An 18,172-nucleotide genomic window follows, 5' to 3' on the forward strand; every position below is an offset into this window, starting at 1 on the left:
AAGAAGAAAAAAAATACATTAACGAGAAACATATAATTCATTGTTTTCTAATGTAATAAAGCATGACAGATAACTGCATACAATTCATATGTCTAATTTAATAGTCACATTCAAATTCATCAAAATTCTTATATTTAATGTGGACCTTTCATTTTTGATAATGGACAACCTCTTGACTCCTTTCCCAGAGAGTAAATCAAGTGCTTTCTTTGAGCAACAAGTGACTGAATCCATATTCCTGCTCTACTCACTCTCCCTGGAGGGCAGGAAATATAAGGGCTCAGCGGACACTTTGTAAAAATACACTGTTTGAACATCTCATTCTCTGTGGAGTTTTACATTAACATCCTGTTTCAATGTGATTCTGTTCTGTGTAGAAAAAGCATACCTTATTTGGTGGAAGGGAGTCAAAATGTCGTCTTTCAATGAGAAATTGAGTTTATCTACATTGAGAGAGCATTAGAGTTCCCCCCTCTTCTGATTTACTAGTTTTTAAAATCAATTCCCTCAATTTTTGAATGGAAACAAGTATATAAGTTATGCTTCTTGCCAAATTAAGGAATACTGGGTAAGAATTTTCAGAATTTAGTCAATTAACCAGCTTGGCTTCTATGGAGTTCCGAACAACCAAAACTATACTTAAATTGTTGAGCCATCTCTCCAGCCTTTTCTCTATTTAAAAAGAAGTCTGCACAGTAGCCATTTTCTGCCATTAGACATGATTGCTGAACTACTGGGTTTTTAAAAAGTAGGGCTGTGTCATTTTGTTATGAACTGAAGAAGCAAGATTGGGCAATGTAGCCCTATTCCTCTATTAATATCCATGATTCAAAAGAGATTGAAGAACGTCAAAGACTTAAGGATATATAACTCAGTTGGTAGAACGTTGACCTCACATACATAAGGCTCTGGTTTCAGTCCCCCCAACCCCCACAGTTTCTTAAAGAAAAAAAAGGTGTTCTAGTAAGACAGTGTAAAGGAGATAAAGTAGGTGGCCATGAGAATGTAATACCATAAAGGTCAAAGGCAAGTGTTTTGGAACAGAGCAATGGTGAAGTGTCAAAGAGTAAAAATAGGCCATAAGGAAATCGCAGGGCACACTGAGGCAGAAGTGAGGCCCATGATATAATAGAAAATGATGCTATGATGCTAACACTCCATATAGCAGGATAGTGTTGCATTTTGGCCAAAGTCCTTAGTATGAAAGACTACTAGGTATAGAGAGAAAATGAAAACATGGCAGTGATACTGTCAAAAATTATGAAGAACTTGAGCATAGAGGTTTCTTGTTGAGAGGACCAAGACTACGTCATACTATCTTTCCTCTAGGGATATCAGCCATAATGTATACTGGCTAGGTACTGTGTTCATGTTAGTATTCATTTTCAATACTTACTTAGAAATATAATTTGAAATTATTTATCTCTTGCTCTATTTACTATTATAAATATAAATTGTCAAATACAAAACACAACATTTCTAAAATAATTCTGCTTCCTTACATCAGTTATATTTTCCAATCTCAAGTAAGAACACTATTTTTAGGAATGAGAGAACATAGCTTTTAAAATTCATTCCTATTACCACAGAATCTGGGTAAAGTCTTTTAAGGTGTTCGAGAACTTCTGCTCTTTTCCGCTGACGTTTTCCTTCATGGTTATCAATTCCAGCATTCTGCAATTCATTTCTAATAAGACTCAATTCTTCATTAACTTCAGACATTCTTGATTTTGTATTGTCAATTTCTTTTATCAGGGCTTCTTCTTGCTGTTTTTTATCTTCCAAGCAATCCCTACAACAGTAACAACAAGAACAACAACCAAAAAAAACCAGTTTGTTAAAACATAAAACAATCTTGTCTAGCACTGTATAAAAATGGAGTAGTGCTCTATCAATTAAAAAAGAAATTTAAAAAAACATACCCAACACTAAACAGGCAAAAAAGCTTTTTGGTTATTTCTGTTCATTTGAAAATACATATTTCTGGTTACTATGAGAGTAAGAGTAGATCAATATAAACCAGAGCAATCATCACATGCTTAATATCAATGCAAAATCAACTAAAATTCCTTACTGGTAGATTGAATATCATGAATTAGTTTTCAAGACACAATTCATTACCATTTTTAAAAAATTTAAGTTTATTTTTACTTTATGTGTACAAGTGTTAGCCTGTATATATATCTGTGAGCATTTATGTAGTTAGTGCTGATGGAAGCAAGAAGAGGGCATTGGACCCCCTGGATCTGGAACTACAGATAGTTCTGAGTCTAACCACCATGTGGGTGCTTTGAATCAAACCCAGTACTCTGCAAGAGCAGCCAGTGTTCTTAACTACTGAGCCATCTCTCCAGATCCCACAATTCATTATATATTTATGAAATGTCAATGTCAGAAGGAGATTTAAGTTTTACCAATGTTACACATCCCAATATATTTTCAAATTTTAAGCATTTATTTTTGTTTTCAAATTTTATATATATTTATTATGTGGTAAGTATAATTTTTAACAATCTACAGAGACAAAAGAATGAGAATATCACACATTAGTAACATTAATTCACTACTTAGAGAATACACTGGATCATTTAGATATGAAAAAGCTACAAAGGTTGTTTTCCTACTTACATGCACGTCTTTGTATATTCCTCCAATTTCTCTATTCGTTTTTTATGCTCTTCTATTTGTTCTTTTATTTGTTTTAGATTTCCCTACAATGGGAAATAAGCCTAAAATTAATCACAACATTCTAAACTAATAAGATGACATCTAGAATTTATTATGCTAAAGCTGTTAAAGTCTGAAATGCATCAAATATGATTATATGAATATATTTAGGATTTGTGTGATGGCTTAACAGATGCTTGCTGAACTCTTTTCAACCACTAAACAGAAGAGAAAGAAAGAGCCAATGCTCTCAAGTTGTTTTCTAACTTCTACAAGTACACCACAGTGTGCTTGGGCAAGCGTGGGCACACACAAATATATATAAATAAATGTAATTTAAAAATTAAGAGAAAATATAAAAGAAAAATTAATTTTGAAAAGGCCGGCTAGTATAAAGCTTTAGTAGCTAATAGACTGGGGATTAAATCTGATTGTATTTTGCTGGAATATTTGATCTCTAGTGATTTTACTGGTAAATTCAAACTTCGAGTAATTTTTTAATATCTCTTGATTTACTTATTTTATGTTTATGAGTGTTTTGTCTGCATTTATGTATGTACACCACATTCCTGTCTGGTGTTCACAGAAGAGAGTGTCAGATCCTCTGGAAAAGGAATTATGAGCTATTGGGAGCCACCATGTATGTGCTGGGAACTAAATCCTAAAAGATTGACAAGTGTTCTCTCTCCAGTTCAAAAACATTTTCAAGTACCTATAAAGTTCATATCTATCTTTCAAATGAATTCATTCAATAGATATCCATTCACTGGCTTCCATGTAATAGGAACTAGAGGCACAATAATGAGCAAGATAGTTTCAGTCCTCAAGAAAATAAGTGATTATAATAGAGTAGTTAAGTACCACCATGATGCAAGAACTACAGGGCAACTAACAGGCACAAGGAGAGGATTTCATGCAAGTCTTGCTCTATTTGTCCTTTATCATCAAATCCAAATACTGCAGAGCAGCAGAAACTGTCACCTGAGAAAGACATGTTCCTAGATGCCTAAAAACATATCACTGAATCCTAGACAAATCATGTTTTCTTCTATGCAAGCGTACCAATCACACTTATAATAACTAATAATAAACAGAACAATTCAACAATGTAAGTTATTTATGAATTGTTTATATTTTGGATTTCCCATTTTGTTAGCCAGGGAAAAAACTGAAAGGGGAGCTTTAACTTCTCAGGGAAGAGAAACTGGATAGATGGGGAGAATAGTCTCCAACTAGTTTCAGATTTTTAACCTTCGACCTTTTTTCCATCTAATCAACAATAATCCATGAAGCAAACATCTATTGGGCTAGATGCCAGAGCTACAAAAATGACCACAATGAGCTGAGGATATGACTCAGGTGATTACACAAATATGATGACCTTAGTTCAAATCCCCACATAAAGTCAGGAGTGGCTGTGCACACCTGTAACCCCAGTGCTATGGAGACTGAGATAGAACAATTGCTAGGGCTTGCAGGCTGCTACCCTAGCTCCAGGTTCAGTAAAAATCCTTGTCTCAAGGATATTAGGAGAGTGATGGAGCACGATACTTGATGTATTCTTCTGAGCTCTGCACCAATACAAACAGGAACATGAACTCACTTGCACACACACACATGTATATGTCTCCCTCCAAAATAAGGCAAGACAGCTTCCTTTCTAATGGAACACACATGTTGAAATTAAGAAGCCCAACACTGAAATTCTACTATCTCACTTAAGTCCATTTACAGCTGGGCACGGCAGTACACCCATTTATTCCGACTACTCAAGGGGCTAAGGGTGGCAGACCTCTGTGAATTAAAAGCCAGCTTGATCTACATGGTGAGTTCCAGGCCAGCCAGGGATTCATAATGAGACACTGTCTCAAAAGGAAAAAATCCATTCAGGGGCTAGAGAAATAGCTCAGTGATTACAAGAATTTACTGCTTTTGTAGATAGAAAATCTCATGAAGAAACATGTTTGTAATATTACAGGAGGTCAACATAACAGATCAAAGAAAGAAAAACAGGAAGAAAAACTGAGCAACAGCTCAGGTAGGCCCATATAGGTCACTTAAGAACTTTGACCTAAAACTTTCATGTGTAAGTTGGGAAGCCTCTGGAGAATTTAAAGAGCCAATTTCATGATTTGACTTACTGAATGCATTAACTGGCTGTTATGCTGAGACTACTGTGTAGGATCCAGGATACAGAGTGGGAGCAAAGGAAGCTGGTAGGCTACTGAACTGATCCAAACCAAAAGTATGGACAAAAGTGATAGCAGTAGAATTAGAAAAAGTAAGACATTCGTTGTATTTTCAAGGTAAAGCCAACAGTTTTCTAAAAGAGAGTCAGAGTAGCTCCACATTTTTGACCTGAGCAACTAATAAAATTAAACTGTCATAATTGACGTGAAAGACTGTGGAACACATTTTGTGAGAAGATTGGAAGGTCAGTTTGGAGTCCAAGATTGATTGAGATGTTTGCTTAACACCTAACCTGAAGAACCTGAAGTAGCAGCTGGAAAAACACCTGATTGGAGTTTTGAAGGTCTGAGGGTTAAATGTTCACATTTTTAGAGCAGTGTTTACATATGTGTGACTATAGATCACCAAGTTAGTAAATACAGGTAAGAGAAAGCCCAAAGCTTAGAAACCACAACCACAGATTGGACTTGCAGCAGCACTTAGCATGCTATATACCCAAATAACATGGTGGCTCAGAGAAACTTCATAATGTATGATGAACTATTACTGTTGATTGTGTAGTAATCTTATACCCAGTTCTTAGTCTTTAGAAAAGGAGTCATAAAGCATTAAGAGGGAGTAGCTACTAAGTCTGTCCTTCATTGTGAGCTTGACTTTGTAGTGTGATTTATCTTGTGCTCCTGGCTCTTTAAAGGATTCCCCAGTTGCTAGTAAAGTGGTCCTTTAAGAATTCTTAGCTGTTAGAACCGCTTGATGTGACCTTTAGTGTTGGTTGCCTCTTGAATTCTGGGAACAGGATAGGATATAAAAAAGCCAGCTGAGGCTGAGTCCGAAGTGAGTTGGGCTAGGAGAGTAAGAAGAGAAGGCAGTTGGTGGAGAAGATATTGTTCAGAGACAGTTGAGTCAGGAGAAGCTGAGTTGAGCAGATAGGCCACAGCAGTTGTTATACTTTGGAGCTGATAGTATCAGGAAAACTGGGAGAAGGAACTGTTTAAGCAGACTGTGTGGAACTAAGGGAGGAATGACTGTGAGAAACAGCTGACAGTTGGGAAAGACACTAGCTTTAGGGATCTTTCTCTCTCCCCTCTATCCATCTTTCTTTCCTATCTATACTTTTTCTGACTGTACCTATAAATGGAAAATGTAAAGCTCCCCGCCCCAATCTAATAAATTGTTTACTGAGATTATACACAGTAAGTAAAGAGTAAGATAGGCTGGAAGCCAAGTCTTACTCTGAGGAAGAATATAATGCTCTCTTAACACTTGTTCCCAACATAGACTGGCTAGCTCCTCTTGGGCAACATATTTAAGGAATGATTCCAGAACCAATGATTGTTTGCCTAATTTACATATACTCAAATCCTTATATAAAATGCAGAGTATCACATATAATTGACACATATCTTCCTATATACTTCAAATCCTCTCTGGAAGACTTACAATACCTAGTAAAGTATAAATGCTATATAGATAGGTATTATATTGTATTGCTCAGGGAGCAACAAAAAGTACTAAAACAATGTTCAGTAAACATTTTTACCCTGAGTATTGTTGATCCTCAGTTGAATCCACAGCTTCAAGACCCACAGATACAGAGAGCTAAATGTATTTAATGTCTCCACTCTCCCCATCCTCCTCCTCACACTACTGAACTAAAATGCATGCTCAGACCGTGTTCATCACCATATAAATGCACAGAAAACACTTCTTAAACACAGGTATGAAAGCACGGCCTACTTTAACTATAAAAGTGCACATAAATTAAAAATTCTAAGAACAACAGAGAAACTAGATTTAACTATTTTGTTGTGCTTGGGAAATCAAACCCAGGACAACAGTGTTCTACCACTAAGCTATATGCTCCTATCCCTTCAGAATTTTTTAAATTTCTTGATATAAATCCACTTACATATTGAAAAGGGAGCAACATCTCACTACAATTAATTCTAAACTATTACTATAGAATCCATAGTACCTGAGTGTCTCCATGCCTCCTCCTTTCAAATGCCAGTCTTTCTTTTTCTGCCTTCTGTTCCCACTGTAGTTTTTCCAGTTGTTGTGTCATTATACCTACCCTCCGTCTGACTTGTTCCTTAAGCTCTTTATAACGGTCCAGCTATATAAACAGCATTGACATATTACTCACCTTAAAGAAATTATATGACATCCTGCTCTCATCAAAAATCTTTATATAAATTAGATCATAATTAGCTATCTTCTCCAGGTAAAATGTGAACTTAATATGAAATTTTCCTTATTAAAAACTCTTTAGATAGTATAACAAAGTAATCAAGACAAACACTATAATAAGGTCTTTGATAGAAAATCTAGGGAAAAAACTATCTGGAGAAAATGGCACTTTACTTTTCTAGTCATAATTATTTTGGGGTATGTATATGGTGATACAAGATTCGCATAACTCAATGAAAGATGAATGATGATAGTTTAATTGAAAGAATATTTGAAAACTGACTTACATGTTTTTGGTTATCTGTGTATTTTACTGATTAATAATTTTAATCTTGTGTACTGTATTACACTGACTATTAACGCATCATTGAACAGTTAAAATCATCTTAGTTTCCTAGTCAATTAAGTCTCTTCAAAGTCACATACATCTGATCTTTACACTCATATAGTATCTAAGATAGAATTGTTTTATCTTTAAAATAGTAACAATTACCTAACTTTTATTACTATATAATTCCAGGTAGTACCAGGCTTTAATTAATTTATGTTATAACACCATCTAATTATATGATGGAAAAATGCCTTAGTATCAAGATTAAATTTAGATTCTGTGAACAGATTAAAAAAATAATTCCTACAATTTACATAGATGGGATAATCTTAATAAATTATCATAGGGATTATCTCTTAATTTTTTTCTTATTAAAAATAGAAATTAAAACAATAAAAATGTTTCCAGTATTTTCATTTTCTTCACCTGACTATTTTCCAATTCAATGTCTCTTCCTTTGTGTAAGATTTTCTCTTCCATCTGCTTTTCAAAACTTCTCCATGCTCTATCTAAATCAACCAGTTCTGCCACTAAGGCTCGAATGCCATCTTCCTGCTTAGCACATTGTTTTTCATTGTCTGTTATCAATTTCTTAGACAAATCCAATTTTTTTAGATGGTGAGAAGTGTTTTCTTTAGCTTTAATGTACTGAGGCCTCTTCTGATTTAAAACTGCTTCGACAGATCTAAAAAGAAAAAAAATAATTTTTTATTTTTAGCATATAAGCAAGTATTAATTTATTATTTTATTTATATTTTTATTTTTTGGAGTCAGTGTCTCACTATGTAGTCCTGGTTAAACTGGTACTAGCTATGTATACAAAGCTGGATTTGAATGCAGTGATCTTCCTGTCTCTGCCTCCCATGTACCAGGACTAAAGGCATGAATATAAATCACCAACCCTGGCCAAAAAGAAAGTAACTTTGATAAAATAAAATTCAAAATTAAATTCTAAAAATTAGCTTACAGAGATTGTTAGGCATATCCGTAGATGCCAGAGAAAACAGTACTACTGAGATTCTGGGGGGGTTTTGTTTGTTTTGTTTTGTTTTGTTGGTGGTAGTAGCATACACCTTTTATCACAGCACTTGGGAGGTAGAGGCGGGCAGATTTCGGAGTTCTAGACAAGCCTGGTCCATAGAGCAAGATCTAGGACAGCAAGATCTAGACAGAGAAAACCTGTCTCAAAAAAATAGCATTTTCCCTTGAGAAACAATTTTACACTTATAAAACAGTGCTTCTGTATAATGTATCTTCTTTTGAAGATTTTGAAATCTATGCACTTTAAAAATTACTTAGGCTAGGGATCTAGAAAGGTGGCTTAGGAGTTGCTCTCAGAGAGGTCCCAAATTAAATTCCCCTAGCCAATGTTGGGTGGCTCAGAATTCCAGGTCTAGGAGATCTTATACTTCCAGAGGCACTGGCACTTAGTATATGTATATACATATACATATACAGATACAAACATAATTTAGAATCTAAAAATTACTTAAGCCACTATTCTCTTCCCACTGCACTATTAGAGTTGTTTGATATATTTGTAATATAGTTAATGTTTTGTCACATTTTGTAATACACTTAGTATCCCTAACACTCTTACATCAATTTTTAAATTTTTGTTTACATTAAGGTTCACTCTTGGTGCTACAGTTTCTTTAATTTTGACAAATTCATAGTTTAACCACTTAAAAAATACCCCTCTGCTTCTGCTATTCAACTCTCCCTTCTTCCAACTACAGACTAGATTAATGTAGTGTGTTAATAATAGGAGAAATAGCATGGGAATCTGAGAGAAAGGCATGATCTTTATAACTTTTCTGTGTATCTAGAGGCATTCCCAACTAAAATGTTCACTTTATAAAGTTGATCTCCACCAGAGATGGTGGTGCACACTTTTAATCCCAGCACTCAGGAGTCAGAGGCAGGCAGATCCCTGTGAGTTTGAGGGCAGCCAGGGCTACACAGTGAGACTATGTCTAAAACAAAATAGAACAGAACAAAACAAAATAAAAACAAATTTTTAAAAATTGAATTTCTAAGCTGAGACTATAGCTCAGTGGTAAAGCACTTGCCTACCAAGTGTGAAGCTCTAAGCTCAGCTTCAGTACTGTCTCCTCAAACATATCAATTTCTAAATGTCAATTATATTTTCCCCATTTACTTGAAACACAACTGTTGGGCCAGAGAAGTGACTCAGTGGGGTAAAGATATTTGCTGACAAAATTAACTTGATTTTAATTCCTAGAACCTACATGGTTAAGAGGAGAGAACTGACTTTTGCAGATTATCCTCTGGCCTCCACATGCATGCTTTAGAAAGCATGAGCTGGTGCATAAGTGTACACATACTACACATGAACACACATATGCAGATTAAATAAATACCATAAAAATTTTAACTGCTAACATCTATTTTTAAAACTTACTTCAGTTCTTTTGCTGTTTGCTGTAGTTGTCTAGTTAACATTCCATAATCCTTTTTCTTAGCTTTAATTATGTTTTCATGGTGAGAAAGAGTGTCTTTTACAACACTTAAATTCCTGTCCATATGCTCTAATTCAGTGTTTAAAACATTGATTTTTTCCTCATTATAATATAGTTGGAAAAGCATCAGTTGTATCTTGTTTGTTTTCAATTCTTCAAGGAGACTTTGATAATGTTCTGCCTATATATGGACAGGGGAAGGCAAAGAGCACACATTTAAGCTTCTGTTCATGAACTCGACTACTGAATTAGCACACTATCTCTAATGACATATCATAAAAAGAATAGTCTCTTCCCTGCCTTCTCACTCTCATTATTTGAGAAAGGGACATGGTCTCCTGTAGCCCAGCTATTCTCACACTTGCTATTCAGCTAAGGATGACCTTGAACTCCTGATTTTCTTGTCTATCTACCAAGTGCTGAAGTTATAGGTATGCACCACCACATCCAGTCAAAAGACGGTATTCCTTAACAAAAGTAGAATTATTTGGAGGTTTCTGGCTATATTTCCAAAATAAAACAGCAACCAAAAGATAAGCCTGCATTCATGCACTCAGAGACCAGGCTGTAACAGTGAAGTGGCACCTGCTAGCATGGGTCCTTGAAAGTCTGACAAGTCCCTTAACATTGCTGAGTCTGCTTCTTTACCATAACTGAAAGGAGATTAAATAAATGAGTCCATAAACACTTTACAGTAAATGATTCCAAGTACAATTCTTGCTCTAAAAGGAATTTTACACTGATAAACCTAACATGACTATTAGAGTTTTAAATCACACATGAAAAGGGAGAATTTTCTTAATATTTGCGCTAAAAATGAAGAAAAAAGGGAGTCACCGCCTCATAATGTGAGGTCCTAGTCAACAAAGTTTCAGAAGTAACTTGTAAACAGAAGTTGGTCCATTAAGAATGTTGTAAAAAAAATCAGGAAGCTGGATTATTCTAATTGTCTTTATAAAAATGTTTTAAGTTCTCCCATTCTATAAGCTATTTCGGTATGCTGTGAACACTATGTTCTGACTTACTGTTCACCCTTTTACAGATATAGAACATATATACACAGTTATAATATAAAGAAACTAAGCAATATTACTAAGGAAAAATATATCCACCTTTCATTTATTTTCTCAAATATTTACTAATTACTACGTATCAGCTTTTGCCCTGAGTGTTGGGAATATGCTAGAGAATGAAATGAGGTAAGTCATCCCTGTTCTTATAAAGCTTATATTTCAATTTTCCAATAGAGGGCAGAGGACTCAGAGACTACTAAAAAAGCAAACAAAAATAAACAAGGTAGTTTTATATAGAAGTGTATGTTACAAAATAAAATTAGTAATATGATATTTTTAAAAGGAGATACTAATTTAAATGGTGTTCTAAACAACAAGTATTTAATGAGGAAATGGTTTTGGGAAAGTTTGAGATGTAATGTATCACCCGTGTAAACAACTCAATAATCTTTGTTAGAATCCAACTATTTTCTATTAAGCCAGACATTAAAGATATCAAAACATATAGTGTTGCTCTTTTAATTTTTTGGAAAAATTTAGTTATTTTTCATTAAGTACACTTAGGAAATTATTATATAATAATTTGCTAAATGCATTAAAATGTTGGCTATGTAAACATGAAATGAGCTTAACCAATTAAAAAAATTTTTTGAGTTTTAGTTTTAAAAAGAACAGGCTTGAAGAGATAGCTCAGCAGTTAAGAACACTGCTGGGGTTGGGGATTTAGCTCAGTGGTAGAGCGCTTGCCTAGGAAGCGCAAGGCCCTGGGTTCGGTCCCCAGCTCCGAAAAAAAAGAACCAAAAAAAAAAAAAAAAAAGAAAGAAAGAAAGAACACTGCTTTCTGGCTGCTTTTCCAGTGGACTGGGGTTCCAGCTCCCACGTGATGGCTAACAACAGTTTGCAACTCAAGTTACAGAGGATCCATTTGCCCTCTTCTGGCCCCAAAAGGCACATGGCATATATACATTTATACAAAACACCCATGCACATAAACAGTAGTGAAACATAAAGCTGAAACATTGCTGGGTCCAGTGTGGCCTTTGTGGGGACAGAATGACATGGTTTCTGCCCCTGGAACAGGGTCACTCAGTGGACATGGGCCTCTATGAGTGTCAATGGCTGCTGTGGACATAAGGCTTGTTGTATAATAATATACATATTTTCACATTCCTTCAAGGAATGCCCTCTCTGGTAGCATTAACGACTTCATGATAACCTGAGACAGCATGAGCCCAGGAAGCACAGCTAATGTCTCAGCAAAATGGTAAACAGTGGGACCTTAAGGACAACCCTTAAGACTGTGGAAATGTACTCTAAAAACACGAGTTTGAAAATATATCATTTCAGCACTGGAGAGATGGCTCAGTGGTTAAAAGCACTGACTGCATTTCCAGAGGTCCTGAGTTCAATTCCCAGCTCACAACCATCTGTAATGGGATCAGTTGTCCTCTTCTGGCATGTCTGAAGACAGCTACAGTGTACTCATACACATAAAATAAATAAATCTTTTTTAAAGAAAATATATAATTTCTCAACTATACAAAAATATAAGAATGCAATATGAATTGTATAAGGAGCTTCACAGATCTAAAGGAACAAAGGCTGAGCCCGCTTGTCAGAAAGATAAAGACAGGCACATAAAAATGCAAACAGATTCCCAAGTTAAGGTCAGCTTGGGACACAGAGAGTCCAGACCCAACTGTGATCAAAAGAAGAGGTGATCAGGAAGAGGTCCAACCCAGCTAGTTTACCCTCTATTGCTTAACAGAAGTAAGCAGATATAGCAGAGTTCTTTTACAATCTTTTTTTTTTTTTTTTGGTTCTTTTTTTTCCGGAGCTGGGGACCGAACCCAGGGCCTTGCACTTCCTAGGCAAGCGCTCTACCACTGAACTAAATCCCCAACCCCGAATTAAGAGGATAGGGATGCTGATTCATGAGATAATCAAAAGGGCGGGGGTGGGGATTTAGCTCAGTGGCAAGGCCCTGGGTTGGTCCCCAGCTGGGGGGGGGGGGGCAGAAAAGAAAAAGATAATCAAAAGGGAAGCTGAGGGGTTGGGGATTTAGCACAGTGGTAGAGCGCTTGCCTAGCAAGCGCAAGGCCCTGGGTTTGGTCCCCAGCTTTGAAAAAAAGAAAAAAGAAAAAAAAAAAAAAAAAAGGGAAGCTGAATTGATATGTCAATAAAAGACTGAGCTTTTGGTCTGCATGAGATGAGCTAGCAGAAAGGTACAGCAGTTAGTTCTTTCTAGAGAACTAGAATTTTTTTTCTAGAGAGAGCTGAGCTATCTGGAGATCAAAACAGCTCTTCAAGAATTTTTTCTGACAGGATTTCTGACTTTAGTCTGAAAATTCAAGGAGAGCAAACAATTCTTTTAGAATTTTTCATAGCTCTTTTAGAATTTTTTCTAGGAATTCTAACAAGAATCACTTAGAGAGCTGACACAGCTCTTTTAGAATTTTTTCTGGCTTTCTGATTTTAGACAGAAAACCCATGAGCTATCCAAATAGCTTTTGCTATTCTTACTAGAAGAAAGAGCTGTCTCAACCAGAGTTTTTAGAATAGTAAGGAAAAAGCTGTCTAGAGCAAAGCAGAACACACACACACACACACACACACGGGGGGGGGGGGCAAGTGAGGGGGGAGGGAGGGAGGGGGAGAGAGAGGGGGGAGGGGCTGGTCCTTGGCAAACATAAATAAAATATAATAATAAATAATGATAATGTGATTTGTTATGAAAAACTCTTAGTGATCCTCAATCGCTTTTACAGGTGTAGAAGAGTTAAGACCCAAAAGTGTTCAGTACCTCTGCTGTACTCTTATAGGGAGATATATAAAAATCTTGGGGCAGCAAGATGCCACAGCAAGTAGTTGTGTTTGCTGCCAAGCTAGACACATTCAGTCTCCAGGAGACGTGGGGTGATTTTAATTTCTACTGAATGCCAGATTTGTTTCACATTATTGATGGAATCTTTTAGTAGCCACAGCTAATAAAGTGGGTTGTTTAATTTTTTTGAGACAGACTTTCTCTGTATAGCCCTATCTGCCCTGGAACTAGCTCTGTAGACCAGCCTCAAATTAAGAGATCTGCCTGCTTCTGTTTTGTAAGTGCTAGACTTAAAGGTGTGCGCCACCATTTCTGGATAATAACTTAAAATTTTAACATAATTTTCTCTATTTAATATGTACTTATTAACTGGTAACATCTTCAGGACACCTTACCTCTTCTTTCTCTATTTTTGCATGCTTCCGTTCTGCAGCTACATTTTTTTTCCTGTTAAAATGAAATTGTGCATCTTCTTCGGCTTTTTGTAACTTCTTTTTCTTTGCCTCATATTCTCCTATAAACTCTCCTGAAGTACTGATTTCTTCAAAAAATTGGGTTCTCTCTTTGGGTTTTTTCATGGATATTGACTCTACAGTTCCCTATTAGTAAAGCACAACGGCATGTAAAATATGGTAATATGTTTTAAAAATGAATCAAATAAAATGCATAAAACTACTTACCTGAAAAACTAGACAGTTCTGTGCTTTGACTATTATGCCTATGTTTTCCAACTGGGCTACATACACAGAACGACTCACAGGTTTATCCCCAAAATGAAATTCTGAGCACCCCCCTAGAGTAAGCAAAATAAGCTGTTACAGAATGTTTTTCTTATTGAAATGACTGGTTTTACAACAATAGAACTAATATATCTATAAATAAGCTCATTTAATTACTCAACAAATATATACTAAAGATTTCACAGTAGTAACAGATAAAAAGTGTTTGATCTTAAGAGTTCATATCTTAGAGATATAAACAAAATATTCAAATAAAATAGCATGTGAGAAAGTGGTATCAGAAACGAGTGGGAAAAACGTAAAAGAAAGATGGTTGGAATGTTTCTTTGTGTGTGGGGGGGGGTGTTGATTTTTTTTTTCTTGCTTTTTTCCAAGACAGGGTTTGTAGTAGCCTTGGCTGTCCTGGAACTTGATTTGTAGCTCAGGCTGGCCTTGAAATCACAGAGATTTGCCTGTCACTGCCTCCTGAGTGATGCACTACCATGTCCAGCTGGTATTACACTTTTTAATACAATGAACAAAAGAATTTTTATTAAAAGGCAGAATTCTCATTTAAAAAGCAAAGGCTAGGTATGGTGACATGGCCTACAGTTTTAGCTCCTTCAGGAGGATCACCTGAGCTTGTTTTAACAACACTCTGAGATCCTATCACAACTAATAAATGTCCAAAAGGAAGTGAGAAAACTGTCCAATGACTACTCCAAATAATAAAATGTAGAAAAACTTAAATTATGTTTCTAAATATGTAAGTTAGTAATACAGTTTTCATTCTTTAGAAATGTAGTAAAGTCAGACATGATAGTGCATGCGTGCAATGTCTGTACTTTAGGGACCAAGTAGGACTGAGAGCTAAAGGTCAGCCTGGACTACAAGGCCCTGTCAAGAAAGGGAATGAAGGGGAGAAGGAAGGTGGGAGTATGCATTTTAATGAAATAGAAACAGCAACAAGAAAAAACAATAAAATATATACCTACTTTTTATAACTCTATAAAGTCCAAACATGATATATTTATTACAGATGAGACATTAATAGTTTATTAGAGTAACCCAGAGAATTCATGAATAATAATAAACATTTTATTCAAGTTGCTTTTAGGTATATATAAGCCAAAAATATACAAGTAATTATTTACTAAGAAAACAAGCAAAGAGAAGCTGAAAAAGTTGTATGATGTTTCCATGTTAGAGGTAGGCTCCTTCCTTCATCTTAAGCAAACATCCTAGTATAGAAATGTTACTTGACAGTAAGACTATAGAACGAGTGAGTCAGCTTAAGCAAGAGTCTTAATAGGAAATAAAACAGGTTCTGTTATATGCTTCTAAGAGAAATCTTGTATTCACTATACCAGTGATTAGTAAGTCCCAGGCTTCAAAGAGAGAGCAGGCAATCAGACCCTGTACTAAAATTTATACCCTTCACCTCTACCTCGGATAATCCTTGTGAATGTTTTCTCTTCTCCACTGTCTTCTACGTATATAATGGTCACACTTGCAGAAGAAGAAACAGGTTTTCCAATGTGTGCTCCATGAATAAGTTCTTGAATGTTTTTTACTCTTAAATTAGTTGTTTTTTCTCCCATTACAAAACTAAGTGCATCCATTACATTAGACTTTCCTGGAGAAGAAAAGCGTTAAAGATTCAATCTCAATGACTGAAAACCTTCTCAGAGCCAAACCCAAACTACCAACAGAAGTGAAATATAAACAATACGCAAATCTCAGAAGTCTCATTGTCTGGTCAATGTACAGATATCCATGTGACTAAAACACTCCAGGTAGGTGGACTGCTTCTTTCATGTAGCCATGGCAGAGAGGCATGAATGTAAGGATATAAATACATGATTCAAAAATGAATTAACTCAATAAAACTAACCAAAATAAACATGAATCTCAGCACTCTCCCATTACTGGATATCACACTAGGGCAAATCCTTTAACATCTCTATTTTAGTAACTCCTATTTTATAGAGAAATGATTACATAAACATTACAACAGCACAATATACCTCTACACTTAAAAAATTGAAAATGCTAAATGCTAACTGAATGTACGATCTTCTTCTAATGGTATAGAATAAGACTGCTAGAATCTTCATGATTTTTATACTTGGATCTGGACAGGGATCTACAATGTCTTGGTAATAATGGCTCATGGTGCCTAAACTTGGTGAGACATGACTAGGATTAAATATGTGCTTCCTTCTAGGAGTCTGGAATTTTGGTATGTGCTAGAAAAGGGCATGGCCATCTCCCTGTGCACTGAGTGTCCATGAGATTCTTTGGTAGGTGACATTTCAACATGAGAACTTACTGCTGAAGGAATTTATCTTTTCCCACTGCTGAGTTTGCTTTATACCTCTCAACTGTAATGCATAATAACCTTGAGTAAACAATAAATCAAACACTGAAAGATCTCTTAGCAAATCATTAAACCACAGGGTAGTCGTGGAGATCTTCACCCAATGGTAGATTTGCTATATAATGAATATTAAAGATGAATCTGTTCTATCAAAACTAAAAAACTTTTAAGTGCTCAGACTGAAGACATCTGCAGTGAATGATTTAAACACAGCACTAGGAAAACTATTCCAGAAATTAACGTTTAGGCTCTAAATTAGGATCTATGTTTGGGTTACAAGTGCTTTTTTTTTCCAACAAAGGACAAATCCATTTCATTCTTAGTACTTGCTGCTGTTGGGCTGAGATGGGATTGGGGGGGGGGGGTTACGAGACACGGGACTACAGGGCAGGAGGGCCAAGGGGGGATGAGGACAGCCAGCAAGGGTTGGTGGCCCAGGATTCTGGGCTCTTGGGCATAGTCCATTAGCAAACACTGAATCCTCAGGCCAGTGGGCCCTCAGGCCCTTGGGTCCCATTTAGGCCTACAGCGGGTGAAGGAGAGGGCGTGGATGGGCTGGGGGGAATAGGTGCTCGGTCCCCTCAGGCCAACAATGGGGTTACAGAGGCCCCTGGATCCCCTCAGATAGATGGGGAGCGTGGGGAGGTGGAGGAGGGTTACAGACGGACTGACTGGGCTGGGGACAGGGTTTGGTTCCCTCAGACCAACAGTGGGTCCCTCAGGCCTACAGCAGTCAACAGCAGGGACTGGGGTAGCTCCGTCCCCTCAGACCAACAAAAGGTCCTTGGGTTCCCTTGAGCCTACAACAGTCAACAGTGGAGTAGGAGCAGGAAGGGGGCAGTCAGCAGGCAACAGCGAGGCCCTGGAGTTGCCTCGGTCCCCTCAGGCTAACAGTGGGTGAGGACAGGCCCCCGGGTTTCCTCAGGCCGACAGCGAGCCCCCTCAGTCTAACATGGGACCCTGGGTCCCCTAAGGCCTACAGAGGGCCTGGCTCCTCTCCGGACTACAACGGCAACAACGGAGTTGGGGTTTGTGGTCTCGGTCCCCGCAGACCCACAGGAGACGACAATGGGGGCTGGGGGTGGCTCGGTCTCCTCAGGCCAACAACAGGCGAGAGTAGGTCCCTGGGTCCCCTCAGGTCTACAGCGGGCGACTGTGGCCCGTGGATCCCCGAGGCCGCGGATTTCTGGGGTGCTGGTTACCCGAGCCGTTGGGGCCGATGATACAGGTGAACCTCTTGAAAGGGCCGATGACCTGGCGGCCTCGCCACGACTTGAAATTCTCCACGAGCAGCAACTCAAGGTGCCCCATGGCTGCGCTCCGTGCCTCAGCCGCTCCCTCGTGCGCCCGTGAGAAAAGCGCGGGAAGAATTTTT

At 37.1% G+C, this 18,172-nt stretch overlaps 1 protein-coding gene across 2 annotated transcripts in view; it reads right to left on the reverse strand.

Moving 5' to 3' along the window:
• Smc1b (structural maintenance of chromosomes 1B) overlaps window positions 1-18,166 on the reverse strand; it is a 61,786-nt gene extending 43,620 nt beyond the window's left edge. Inside the window, exons 1-9 of one of the 2 annotated variants that reach the window (NM_001130498.1) lie at window positions 18,000-18,131; window positions 15,865-16,053; window positions 14,379-14,491; window positions 14,094-14,297; window positions 9,804-10,042; window positions 7,805-8,063; window positions 6,833-6,973; window positions 2,629-2,711; window positions 1,585-1,792 (exon numbers count right to left, since the gene is read on the reverse strand). In NM_001130498.1, the coding sequence (NP_001123970.1) occupies window positions 1,585-1,792; window positions 2,629-2,711; window positions 6,833-6,973; window positions 7,805-8,063; window positions 9,804-10,042; window positions 14,094-14,297; window positions 14,379-14,491; window positions 15,865-16,053; window positions 18,000-18,108 (1,545 nt within the window). In that variant the 5' untranslated portion in view covers window positions 18,109-18,131. Of the gene's footprint in view, window positions 1-1,584; window positions 1,793-2,628; window positions 2,712-6,832; window positions 6,974-7,804; window positions 8,064-9,803; window positions 10,043-14,093; window positions 14,298-14,378; window positions 14,492-15,864; window positions 16,054-17,999 lie in introns of both variants that reach the window. The other variant, XM_063263329.1, reaches the window with a different exon arrangement.
• Window positions 18,167-18,172: the final 6 nt, after the last annotated feature.

This window comes from Rattus norvegicus, chromosome 7, assembly GCF_036323735.1.
Source record: "Rattus norvegicus strain BN/NHsdMcwi chromosome 7, GRCr8, whole genome shotgun sequence".
NCBI classification, from domain to species: Eukaryota; Metazoa; Chordata; class Mammalia; order Rodentia; family Muridae; genus Rattus; species Rattus norvegicus.